At 46.5% G+C, this 13,426-nt stretch overlaps 1 protein-coding gene across 1 annotated transcript in view; it reads right to left on the bottom strand.

Moving 5' to 3' along the window:
* The window catches only part of EPG5 (ectopic P-granules 5 autophagy tethering factor), a 63,573-nt gene that overhangs the window by 6,760 nt on the left and 43,387 nt on the right, over positions 1-13,426 (bottom strand). The window contains exons 33-41 of the mRNA XM_060280379.1: positions 11,999-12,206; positions 11,264-11,339; positions 10,175-10,278; positions 8,372-8,547; positions 6,902-7,087; positions 5,558-5,767; positions 4,479-4,623; positions 2,734-2,976; positions 1,041-1,260 (exon numbers count right to left, since the gene is read on the bottom strand). Of these exons, the coding sequence (XP_060136362.1) occupies positions 1,041-1,260; positions 2,734-2,976; positions 4,479-4,623; positions 5,558-5,767; positions 6,902-7,087; positions 8,372-8,547; positions 10,175-10,278; positions 11,264-11,339; positions 11,999-12,206 (1,568 nt within the window). The remainder of the gene's footprint in view (positions 1-1,040; positions 1,261-2,733; positions 2,977-4,478; positions 4,624-5,557; positions 5,768-6,901; positions 7,088-8,371; positions 8,548-10,174; positions 10,279-11,263; positions 11,340-11,998; positions 12,207-13,426) is intronic.

Here is a 13,426-nt window from a genome sequence, read left to right as displayed (position 1 = left end):
CTCTGATGTAGCTACAAGGATTTTAAACATGATCACCGCCCTGCAATTTGCCAACAGAAACCACACAGCTCTGAGCCACGAGGGCGAACTTCCCCTGCTGGTTATTTTTTAAAGGCTTCCAAAAATAACCCCGTCTCCAGCAAGGCCACACTTTCCAAGGGGAAACACCAGCGCTTGACTGCCGGCCTCACTCACAGCTAAGCTGAATGATGGAGCAATTCTGACGGAACCACAGGCAGGATTAAAAGTCTCCCCGCTTTCCTTTGTCCGTCCCGGTTGCCCTCTGGGGATTTAAAGCTTTTGCGGTTAAGCACTCACTATTTAAGTTCTTAAAACACTCCCCACATTCCGGTCAGGAAATATTATTTTGCAGAGATAACCAGGGTGGGGAAAAAAATTCCTTCCAGTAGCACCTTAGATACCAACTAAGTTTGTCATAGGTATGAGCTTTCGTGTGCATGCACACTTCTACAGATACACTGAAACAGATGTCAAGTGGTAAATGGTTTGTTTTTCCTTGTGGAACTCTTTCCAAGCTGGTTGATTCCTGATAGAGTTGTCCAGTACAGAGTTCCTCCTCTGTTTCAGTGTATCTGAGGAATTGTGCATGCACATGAAAGCTCATACCAATGACAAACTTAGTTGGTCTCTAAGGTGCTACTGGAAGGAATTTTTTTTATTTTTTGTTTCGACTACGTCAGACCAACACGGCTACCTACCTGTAACAGGGTGGAAATGGGAGAGCCATGCCCATTTTGGAGAGGGTCCTTAAATCCGCCTCAAAGAAGGAACATCTCCACCCCCATCGTTCTGCCCGCACACTGCGGTCCAGCTCCGAGGGCCTTCTGGCGGTCCCCTCACTGCAAGAAGTGAGGTTATAGGGAACCAGGAAGAGGGCCTTCTCGGTGGTGGCTCCCGCCCTCAGTGAGCATTTTGGAAGGCCCAAAGAGAAGAATTTGCCTGGGAATCGGTCACCAAGGTGAGAAATCCTGCTCCAAACATCTGTCCTCATCTCCCTCCCGACCACAAGATGCCTGTACCTGGGGAACACCTGTTCCAGCCACTTGCTCAGTGTTAGCACCACTTTCATTTCGTTGTCCAGCGTCTGCTTGGCATTCACCCGCTGCAGAGCGTAGACGTAAAGAGTTAGGTAGCCGCCCAGGGAAAGGCACTCTTGCAGGAAGTCTTCGGCCGTGAGTTCGGGGACCTGTAGGGAGGCCACGATCGGCCCCCAGCCCAAATCCTGGCTGAGTGGAGAATCTTTGTACAAAGCGGGAGTTTGGGGGTGGGAGGAGAGAGAAGGAGGAGGAAGCACTGTTAGGCTAAAGCGGCCGGAGAACCCAAAGGAGCCAGGGCTCCGAGATGCTCCTTCAATTCCAGAGCAGTTCCTTTAAATCTGTAAATATCCATGAGTTCCGACAGAGAACCCAAAGAGGCGAACGGAGCACAAAATATAGTATGGAGTAGGAAAGGGGCCAAATGGCACCCAAAAGGGTGAAATCCGCACCCCAAATAAATTGCCTCTCTCTAAAATGGTACAATTTTTTTAATATGCAGGGGGAAAAGTGAATAATTTAGTTCGATTCTGCTTACCATGGGGGAGGAACAAATAATTGTGTGAAGCACTGAGGAGTCATCCCCCGGGGCAGTGAAATATCCCCTCAGCTGCCTGCTTCACATTCATATTTTTCAAGTTTATCCTCATAAGGAGCGCAGAGAGAAGAAACACCGTGGTGCTTCTACAACCGGTCTGCCCCAGCTGCGACAAAATATGTCTCTCCCATACGGCAGGCCTTGTAACCTTCCAACAGTTTGACCTCACCCACAAAGGCATACCCTTCTATTGTCTCCCGAGACAGATGGGTGCCAGCTACAATCTTTGTAACATAAAGACTAGAAGCTTGGGTTTTCGTTTAAATCCTTAGGTTCTTGAGATGCTGAAACCTGTACACTTACAACAACATCCAATGGCAAAAATATGGTGGGGTTGTAGACAATGATCCTTGGGGTCCCTTCCAACTCTACAGTTCTATGATTCTAGGACCTAGGACCCTCGTACCTACGGGACCACCTCTCCTGGTATGCCCCATGGAGGACCTTAAGGTCCATAAATAGCAACACTCTAGAGGTCCTGGGCCCTAAGGAAGTCAGATTAGCCTCAACCAGAGCCAAGGCCTTTTCAACACTGGCTCCGGCTCTGTCTCATGAGACCAGGGCCCTGCGGGATCTGATTTCTTTCCGCAGGGCCTGTAAGACAGAGTTGTTCTGCCTGGCCTTTGGCTTGGAATCAACTTGATCCCCTCTCCCTCTTTCCTTTTTCCTTCTGTGATGGAACCCCTATTTGGGGACTTCCCTGGCTTTTTTCTGGCCCATGTAGGACCAGTCTGGATAGTTGGCCTTGGTGAAAATTTGACGTTTTCTCCCCCCAAACAGTTTTGATCTGAGCTTCCACTGAAATGAGGCTGCATTTTAAGTTGTATTTTCATCCTGTTTTTAAGTTGTATTTTAATCCATTGTTTTTATACCTGGTGTTAGCCGCCCTGAGCCCAGTCTTGGCCGGGGTATAAATTTTTAAAAGAATTATTATGATTTATTATTATTATTATTATTATTATTAGGTATCATCACACAGGCAGAAGTTCTTGCACTAACAGGACAGCTTCACTGGGTGCAGACCAGACAGACAGGGCCACCCTGAGTCAACAATGAGTCAAAAGCCTTCCTCTCTCTCACCTTCATTAAAATAGGCCGTGACACAGGCTTCCGTGGTCTCTGCCATGTGCCGGACTGATGCCAGACTCTGGCACGCAGCTGTTAAGAGAGGCATCACCCCTAAGCCGTGCACGGCCCCGTCGATCCAGCCTCGCAGACTGACGCGGAGAGACTCTGCCGTGGCGACGCTGGCGTTATTCATCATCATCAGGGCTTCTGTGAAAAGGCTGCTTAAGGCCAGGTGGCGAGTCTGCATGTCTGTGTCTGCAAAGGCAGCAAGCAAAAGGTTTGTATTTTTTTTAATTAAAAAAAAATCAAGCAAAACATTTGAAATTACAGGAAGGAAAGAAGAAGGCTGGCTTTTCTGCATAAAGCACAAGGCTGAGATTCACGAGATCTAGCACTCTGGTGAAAAACAGCTGCGCTGAACCCCAGTATGTACTGCAAAACGAGCAGAAATTAGTTGAATTTCTAGTTCAACCCCATCAACTTCTGAAGATGTCAGGTACCCTCTTGCTCAGTACAGTGGAACCTTGGTTCTTGAACGCCTTGGTACTCAAACATTTTGGCTCCCGAACGCCAAAAACCCGGAAGTAAGTGTTGCTGTTTTCAAACATTTTTTGGAAGCCGAACGTCCGATGCTGCTGTCAGCTATTGTTTCTGGGTTGCCTGCGCCAATCGGAAGCCGTGCCTTGGTTTTCAAATGTTTTGGGAGTCTAACGGACTTCCAGAACGGATTACGTTCGAGAACCAAGGTACCACTGTACTACCAATAACGGGAGGCAGCAGGACGCCATATATGTTCCAGTCCTGCCACCGGAGACCCTTAAAGTTGGTGTGCAGGGCCTTTTCTGCAGCAGCCTTATTTCTCTAGAACTTCCTCCAAAATGTCTGCCTGGCCTCACTTTTGTTAAATCTTAAAATAGGGGAGGCTAACCTGCCATATACAGCTTCCCAAAAGATTTGCGCACCTCCCCTAAACCTCCCCCCCAAAAAAAAAATCCATTAAAATGTTTATTTATTATTTTTAAAATGACGCACCATTGGTTCCCCTCTGCAATACTGTGGCCCCAAAAGGACCATGAAAACGTGGCCTTGGAAACTTTGTTCTGATAGCTCGTAACAGTCTCCTGCTGCGATTTAGGGTCTGAAGCTGCCCCAAATGTTTCCTTTTTTACTTAATTGAATAATAAAATGGTTTTAAATACTGTAGAGGTGCTGATGGGAAAGTCTTTTGTAAGGCAGCCTTGAACTATGTCATTCTCACCAAGCCCACTTTGCGCTTTGGCCCCCAGAGGGCTGGCCATGAGTTAATGTGGCCCTCAGCCCCCCTAAAAAGGCGAGTCACCCATTTTCAAGGTTCGTTTTTAAAAGCTATTTTTTCCAAGAGTGCAGTGAACTGGGTTTTTAAAACCTGCCGCTGTTTTGTTTTGAAGTTTTCCTAATTGGAATGGTTTGTTTATTATTTTGAAAACAGTTTGATGGTTTCAAATTATCTTTCGTAAGTCGCCAGGAGGCGACAGAGATGTGCTCCAAATGAAACGGGTGCTCAGCCACGCAGTTACAGCCCAAAGGGCATAAAAAGGGGTCAGCTGGATTGGACCAAAGATCCTGAGATCGTTCTTAAATTTCAAGTGACTTATAGAACTCCACCCTTCTCTCTGCAACTCCACAAGCCACACACACACACACACACAGAGAGAGAGAGAGAGAGAGAGAGAGAGAGAGAGAGAGAGAGAGAGAGAGAGAGAGAGAGAGAGACCAACCTGGAGGGTTAAAGATGGTAATATCATCCAACAGCTTTGACATCTCTTGCTCCAGAGCAGGCAGGGTTATCTTCCCATTTTGCTCTAGGATGCTGAGGAAATGGACGACCTGGCGAATGTAAGCCCGGCACTTGAGGGTTGCATCCTAGGAACAGCCATTGATGGAGGAAATGGTTAGCTCATCACCTCCCTGTTATTCACAGAAGCTACTCCAAATTTATCTGTTTCATACAATTCATACATTGCTTAATTCTATGCGCGTATATTAAAACTTCAAAGCAGTTTCCAAAAAAGGTAAAACAATTAATAAGAACAATTAACAGCAACAACTTAGGACTTTCTATAAGTTAGAACAATACAGTCGTGTCTTGGATCTTGAATGCCTTGGCTCCTGAACAAATAAGCTCCCAAACAATCGAAACCCGGAAGTGAGTGTTCTGGTTTCCAAGTGATTTTTGGAAGCCGAATGTCCAGTGCAGCTTCCGATTGGCTGCAGGATGCCCCTGCAGCCAATCGGAAGCTATGCCTTGGTTTTCAAATGGTTTCGGGAGTCAAATAGACTCCCAGAATGCATTCTGTTTGAAAACAAAGGTATGACACATTTTTTAAATAAAAAAAAACAGATTAAAACTTGCACCATCCCTGGGTAGCCTTGCCTAAACAAAATTGTTTCCAGCAGACGCTGAAATGTGACAGCTCCTGTTTGATGTCAATAGTCCAGGAGTTTGAAAGTTTAGTCGCTGCCACTAAAAGGTTGAGCTCTTACAAATGCAGAATGGCATTATGTGGCACCTGTAAGTGCTAACTTAGCCGATTTAAGCTGGCAAGTGGGCGCCTTTGGGGCGATCTCGTAGCACAGAAACCACAAGGTGGCGCAGCTCCCTCCTCCCCAACAGAAGCAGATTTAGGGGATCGTGGCCGATTTGGTTGCAGAGCCTTGGGGAAGCCGCAATGATGAGGTAGAATGGGCGGCGAGAGGCGGTTGGGGGGGGAGCCAAATTTCGGCCTCGCCCAGGGCACTGCTGATTTTGAGACCCCAAATTCCGCCGCTGTCCCCACCCACACAGGGCTGTCCTTACCAAATGCATGTGGCTGTCGGAGGAGGCGCCAAAGCCCGCCGACACCTTGAGCAGCTTGACGACCAGCTCGGCTGCCGGCTCCTTGGCCAGGATGATAGACGGAGGATAGTGGCTGTTGAAATAGCCGATGATGCTCTGATAGGACATAATGCTGACGTGCTGCCAAGGGAGGGAGCTGGTCTGGCCAAGGAGGTTCAGCAATGGAGACTCCTGAAGTTTGGGGGGGGGATGGAGATCTCGTTTATGGTTCAGCCAGCCCAGCCAAAGCACCACTTTGCCTTCAGCTAACCTTTACTCAGAACAGACCTCATGAAATCAATGGGCCTAAGGTTGTCATGGTGATTCCCTTCAATGGGTATAAAACAGAACACCACAACCCTGTTTCGGAAGGAAGTCTTCTTTGCCATTAATAGCCTCCTTGACTTTCTTTTTCAGCCATGCTGGCAATCCTCTCAACCTCGTTGGTGCCTTTACCTGACCTGTGGCATACATTCCAGCTGAGGCTCTGCTTATTGCAGCTTTGAACCTCCCCCCCTCCCCAATGGGCCTGCCAGGGAATGCCTCTAAGTCGGAGGGAGGAGAGGAGTCCAAGCGGGAACAAGAAGGAGGGAGCGTTCAGGAAATGATGGATGGGGAAGAGGGGGAGAGAGCAGGGGGGGAGCCAGGAGGTGTTATGGCTCTCAGGTGCTGAAGCAGACCCTCAGCACCACACAGGGAGCTATTCTGATGCATTCAGCGCAGGAACGCAGAGGGTTAAAAAGGAGGGATCAGAGGCGTCCTTTGAGGCTCCCTCGGCTCTTATGTTGGAGGAGAAGTAGGCGGCAGCCACTCCCCGAATCTGACTCGGATGAAGAGGCAGCATGAACGTAACTGTGTTTTGTACATATGCAAAACAAAGAGCTGTAAATATCTCTCTGAGTGAACAGAGTGATCACTGCAAAGAGGAGCTTCCAGCCTGACACCCCCCCCCCCCAAAAAAAAGCCTTCAAGAGAGATTTGGGCCCATGAACATTCCCTTTCAAGGACATATTCCAGCCAGGCAAAAGCAATTCTGCAATGTGCAGAGCAGGGCCGGTGGGCTGCCATGGCCCAGGGAGAGTCCTGTGGTCGGGAAAGAGACCTGGAGGGTAGGGGTAGCATCTTCCTGCTGCTGCTGCTGCTGCTGCTGCTGCTGCTGCTGCTGTGGGATATGGAATTTTTCCGCTTAACGGTTTGTGGAGCAGAAATCAGCGCCAACTTTGGTTGGCACAGGAAAATGTCTAAGAAGCTCAATTCGGGGGGGGGGAGGGTCTAGCAGACCATCGTTGGGCAGGGTGGGGGGAGCTGCCTACTCCTGGGACATACCTCCCTGGCTATAAGTTGCTCTTCCTTTGCCAGAAGGACCACCATATAAAGCAGGCACACAATCATGTCCCGAGTTCCCGGAGGCGGGTTGGGATTCCAGGCGTCAGAGAGGACGCTGACCCAGTTGATCTCGCATAGAACCGAGCCCAGGAAGAGGAAGCAGCTTTTGGGACTGCCTCTTTCCACCTGGAAAAGTGAAAAGGAAAGAAAGCAAGAGTTTCAGGCACTGGGGGACTTTTGAGGTTGGACTGCTCCACGGCAGGGCTTCCCTTTGTGCTCGACTTGGAAGCTGCAGTATGCAGAATGCATGCAGCAGCAGCAATAATATTAATTAATTAATTAATTAATTAATTAATTAATTAATTATTACTTATACCCCGCCCATCTGGCTGGGTTTCCCCAGACACCCTGGGTGGCTTCCAGCAGGATATTAAAAACACGATAAAACATCAAACGTTAAAAACTTCCCTAAACAGGGCTGCCTTCAGGTGTCTTCTAAACGTCAGATAGCTGTTTATTTCTTTCACATCTGATGGGCGGGTGTTCCACAGGGTGGGCACCACTACCGACAAGGCCCTCTGCCTGGTTCCCTGTAACCTCACTTCTCTCAGTGAGGGAACCGCCAGAAGGCCCTCGGCTCTGGACGTCTGAAGGAGAGGCCAGAAGGACAGTACAGTGGTACCTCTACTTACGAATTTAATGCGTTCCCAACACACATTCATAAGTCGAAAATAATTGTAAGTCGAATCCCATAGGAATGCATTGGGATAAAAAAAATCGTAAGTTGAAGCAACCCTATCTAAAAAATCGTAAGTAGAAACCGCATCCAAGATGCTAGACGGAGCTCTGTTCGCAAGTAGAAACATTCGTAAGTAGAGGTACCACTGTATTTGGTCCCTCACCCCTCTTCTCCAGCTGTACAGTTCAGGGAGGGTGCTGGCAAAATTTGGGAATGCCTGCCAGAGGCACTCACCCTGCAGACACACGGCGGCAGCGGTGGGAAACCTGTCTTACAAGGAACCTTGCTGTTCTGCTCATTGACAAACCTCTATCAGGCATTTGAGGAGCCCACGATTTCCTTGAACACATTTTGAAGAGCACTGCAGGGAGGGAACCGCCAGAAGGCTCTCGGAGCTGGACCTCAGTGTCTGGGTTGAACAATGGGGACGCTCCTTCAAGTATACTGGGCCAAGGCCGTTTGGGGCTTTAAAGGTCAGCACCAACACTTTGAATTGTGCTCAGAAACGTGGGGGAACTTCTGGCTCACAGACCCTCATTAAGCCCACCAGACCTTCCCACTTCTTGACCCACTCAGAGGACCACACATTCGCCACCCCAGGTTTGGGGCTCTGTTGCATAACCTGCCCCCTGAATTGCACCGCCTGAAGCGGACAGGGAGCCCCTTCCAAACTTCCTTCCCCGTTCCCCCTCCCCTGCTATGGTTCTCCAGCCAAAGCACCTGCCTCTTACTTTAAAGAATTCTTCCATGAGTTGCCGGTCCGGATGCATGTCCTTCCAGGGAAGGCGGCCAAACTCGGAGTGGAACGTGTAGAGAATGTGCTCTGGCATTTTGGGGGCCGTGCATGTCTCGCAGTAGTGCATGAGGTGGAGCCAAAGTGGCCCGTGGTGGCTTGGCAGCAGTTTATCTGGAGCGGAAAACAGAAATGGCAAATTTGGCCCAGCATCCTGCCAACCACAAAATGTCCCATGGAATCAGATAAGATAGCCTTCCCGGTTGTTGTTTTTATCATATGTAGTGGTCTTGTAGTAAGGTTAAGGCTTACTGGGAAATGATATAAAATGAAATGAAAAGGATGTTTAAAGTAACGTTCGTTTAAAAAAACCCAGAAGCTTTTCTCTTGGGAATTATAGGGACAGGACTACCTAAAACGTATAGAAACTTATTCTTGTATGCAACTACAGCGGCTAGAATGTGACTCGCCCCCAAAATGGGAAGTGGCAGAAGTTCCAGCAAAGGAAGAATGGGTACAAAAAACCTATGGAACACGCAGAAATGGCAAAACTTACCGGAAGAATAAGAAATCAAGATACCTAACAAACGTCTTTATAAAAGAATGGAAATGGTTTATTGAGTATTTACAGATAAATTGTAAACAGATAAAAGCACTGGCATGGTTATTGTAATAACCTGCAGTTTCATAAGAGTCCATATTTAAAGAAGAGGAATAAATGAACAAGCTAAGCTAATTTGGATACTAAAAATAAATTTAAGGAACCGCAGAAAGTGGGGGAAGGAAGTCAAGTTTCAAAATGTCAAAATGATTGTAAAATAAGTGAAATGTATAAATCTGAAAAGTATAAATAATTTTAAAAAGAAAATAAAAAAAATTCCTTCAGTAGCACCTTAAAGACCAACTAAGTTTTTATTTTGGTATGAGCTTTCGTGTGCATGCACACTTCTTCAGATACCTGGTATCTGAAGAAGTGTGCATGCACACGAAAGCTCATACCAAAATAAAAACTTAGTTGGTCTTTAAGGTGCTACTGAAGGAATTTTTTTTATTTTACTTCGATCCAGACCAACACGGCTACCTACCTGTTTAAAAAGAAAGAAAGAAAGAAAAAGATGAGGTAGCCTTCCCTTGCACGACATCTTTGGAAGTAAATCCTACACAAATCTGGAGTGGAGTCCCTAAGACGGTTGGATGGCCTTCCTTAGACAATGGATGCCAACAGCAACAGTAAAGCAGGTGTGCTGTTTTTGTTTTTTCCTATGTTAGACTCTATATTGATGTATGATCCTCACCTTTTTGCCTTCTCTTATGCATTGTTTGTGTGTATTGCTGTTAAGTTGCTTGGAGACCTTCGGATGGCAAGCAACTAATAAGTTTCTTCTTCATAATAAAATAAAAAAAATCCTTCCAGTGGCACCTTAGAGACCAACTAAGTTTGTCATTGGTATGAGCTTTCGTGTGCATGCACACTTCTTCACATAGTGTGCACACGAAAGCTCATCCCAATGACAAACTTAGTTGGTCTCTAAGGTGCTACTGGAAGGAATTTTTTTATTTTGTTTCGACTACGGCAGACCAGCATGGCTACCTACCTGTAACTATTCTTCATAATAGTAATAAATAAGCCTCGCTTGTTCGAGAAACTGGGTGGATGATTGAACACCCTCCTGGCAGCATGGATAGCACAAGTGGGAACGAAAACCACACACAAATAATGTGCAATTCAGAAAAAGGCTAAGGAAGGGAGACATTCATGGCAGGGTATATTTAATGGCTGCCAGTATGGATTTTTGCATACCTTTAAAGCTTTCGTGCAGAACTCCTATGCTGCGTGCGTATAACTGCACCATATTTGAAGCCACAGGAGTATCGCTCTCCAACCAGGGGTAACAGGTCTGTTTGCTTGATTAAAGAACAAGAAGCGGGGAGAGGGAGAGAGACAGGAGAGATTTCAGACAAGAGCCACTACCCTCCACCTGCTTCCTGGCACCCTACCGCAATTTCAAGAGGTCAACTAATATAAGGTTATAAAATTGCCTTGTGCCAATTCAGACCATCGTGGTCCATCTATCCCAGTGTAGCACAGGAAATGCAAAAAGAGAAATACCCAGTATGGAAGGGGAAGCCCGCTCATTATGTAAAGAATATACAATACAGTCGTACCTTGGAAGTTGAATGGAATCCGTTCCGGAAGTCCATTCGACTTCCAAAACGTTCAGAAGCCAAAACACGGCTCCTGATTGGCTGCAAGAAGCTCCTGCAGCCAATCGGAAGCCCCGTCCAAAAATAGTTCGCAAACCGGAACACTCACTACCGGGTTTGCAGCATTCGGGAGCCAAAACGTTCGAGAACTAAGCTGTTCGAAAACCAAAGTATGACTGTATTCTTTGCCATTTGGTCTAGTTTTATTTTATATACAAATACAGCAGCTCATGAGCATCAAGTACCGCAGGTCTATGCAAGCTTCTGGATTTAGAGTACAATCCAAGGTGGTTGTGGTTTTTTTAATGTCTTAATAAAAACTTGTAATTCTTTTAATTTAGACCATTGAACCTTTTGTAATTGGAGTCACGGAATTGTATCAACTATAGATCATTTTCCTCCAGGTATGTTTCATTATTGATTCAGTAAATCACACAGCTGTATCCTATTGCTTTCCTTATTGGCAATTGTGACAGCTTAGCGTTTATTTACACACACAAAAATTAAAGACCATTTTTCTTTCCTTTCCTTTTTTCTATAACTTGCTCATCATTATTAAAATTCAATAAAGCTTTTCCCCAAGAAAAGAAATAAACGAGGAGCTGACTGATTATCGCAAACGGAATCACACAAATGCCCTTTCACAGACACATGGAATGTTTCCTCCCTTCGGCTCCCTGCTCACCTTGCGTCTTCTCTCTCCAAAACCAGGATCCAAGGCCTAAAAAGTCTGGTGATGACCAGATGCAGAGAGCACAGTGCTGGGAAGGAGGGGGGAAAAACACATGTGCAACATAGCAATGAGATATTTTCACAGCACAAACATCTAACCACTTTCTCCAAAAGAGGTAAAATTGTAGAACTGTAGAGTTGAAAAGGGCCCAACCCCCTGCAATGCAAAAAACAAAAGTTGGGACTATATGTTGTCAGCAACTTCAGAAGTCCAAGTTTTAGCTGATGCTGCTTCTTTTAATTAAAGCAAGCTGATAGTCCTTAAGACTGCAAAACAAGTAGAGTTGTACCTTGGTTATCGAACGGAATCCGTTCCGGAAGTCCATTCGACTTCCGAAAACGTTCGACAACCAAGGCGCGGCTTCCGATTGGCTGCAGGAGCTTCCTGCGCTCAATCGGAAGACGCATCAGCTGTTTGGGTTCCAAAGAACGTTCGCAAATCCGAACACTCACTTCCGGGTTTGCGGTGTTCAGGAGCCAAGGTACGACTGTACACAGGGGATTGTGAAATGCCAGTGACCTCTCGGAAGCCAGCAAAACAGTATGCCGAGAAACCAGGAGATAGCAAAACACATTTTCAACCTGGGGGGAAGAGAAGGGCAAAGGGAGGCAACCACAATGGCAGCAGTACATGGCATTATGCCAGCCTCCCAAGCACAGGGGCCTTACACTCCTGCCTGTGTGTTACCTTCCAGAGTCCTGCCACTGCCGATTGGCTCTCGTGTCAAGTTAGCGACTTCCGACTCCACCAGGCGGTTGAAGAGATACTCCGCGAAGCAGGTCACTTCATCTATGTAGGGAGCCCACTTGGAGAACAGGCCAAAGCTCCGGAAGTCTTGCGAAGACAAGCGCAGCTTGAGGAAGTAGTCAGAAAGCCAGTCGACTGTCTCCATCACCTGCAGAGGAAGAAAGCTCTGACTCAGCAGAGGCCTGGGAAGATGTACAAAGCAGATCATGGCTCACCATCCCAAACAGAGAGCTTGCCACTTTACTTTGCTGCCAGTAGATTATGGGAAACTTTGGACCGTCTCCTGTAGGCGATCCAGAGTTTTGCCAGTAGATCCCAGCCTGCCATCTGCCTAGCTCTGCCTTAGATGATGCATCATAACAGCGTCACTCAAGGAAATAAGAAACTGCCTTAGGCTGCGACACACACATCTAGCAGCTAAATATCAATCAATCAATGTTTACTACGGCAAACAGTCAGCATATTAAACCAGAATTTCTGCATAATTCTCTACATAAGCAATAAAAACGATTGATGTGGGATTCAACAATCAATATACTAATGTAATGTACTTGAAATATGTGTCCAGAGAGAATAAAACGCCATAAAAGTTTAAAAGAGTAAGAGATTTAACTAAGAACTGTAGCTGTTTATGACGATTTATGCGGCTGTGTATTCTTTGGCTTTCTTTGACATACGGCTATTGCACAAAATATAGCTACATTTCTATTGGCGTACGAATTCTGGTTGGACAAGAGGCAATTTAAATAACATTTCTCTGTCCTCCCTGACACTTTTCATACAAGGGCCGTTATGAGAGAGGCTCTGGAATGTGAATAAAATATACAATGAAATAGAACACGGCTCACTGTTTTTATTTGACCACTCTTACATGGACAGATCCAGAATCTTTCTCTATCTACCTTCCAAAAGAACAGATGGCAGAACGTTAAATTTCCAGCGGCTAAATAGCATTTGCCTTGACGGAACAAGGACAAAGGGTCATTGAAGCCTTACTACATGCAGATCCTTTTAAATACCCTCCTTCCTGCTTAATCATAGACATGTAGTGCCTGTGCTTTAAGCTTGACATTACCAGCATGGTAAAGGGTAAAGGGACCCCTGATCATTAGGTCCAGTCATGACCAACTCTGGGGTTGCAGCGCTCTTCTCGCATTATTGGCCAAGGGAGCCGGCGTACAGCTTCCGGGTCCTGTGGCCAGCATGACTAAGCCACTTCTGGCGAACCAGAGCAGTGCACAGAAACGCCGTTTACCTTCCCGCTTGGAGCTGTACCTATTTATCTACTTTGATGTGCTTTCAAACTGCTAGGTTGGCAGGAGCAGGGACTGAGCAATGGGAGCTCACCCCGTCGCAGGGATTCGAACC

Source organism: Zootoca vivipara, chromosome 11, assembly GCF_963506605.1.
Source record: "Zootoca vivipara chromosome 11, rZooViv1.1, whole genome shotgun sequence".
NCBI classification, from domain to species: Eukaryota; Metazoa; Chordata; class Lepidosauria; order Squamata; family Lacertidae; genus Zootoca; species Zootoca vivipara.
The sequence above is the reverse complement of the archived record's forward strand: the minus strand, read 5'-3'. Positions and strand labels throughout refer to the sequence as shown.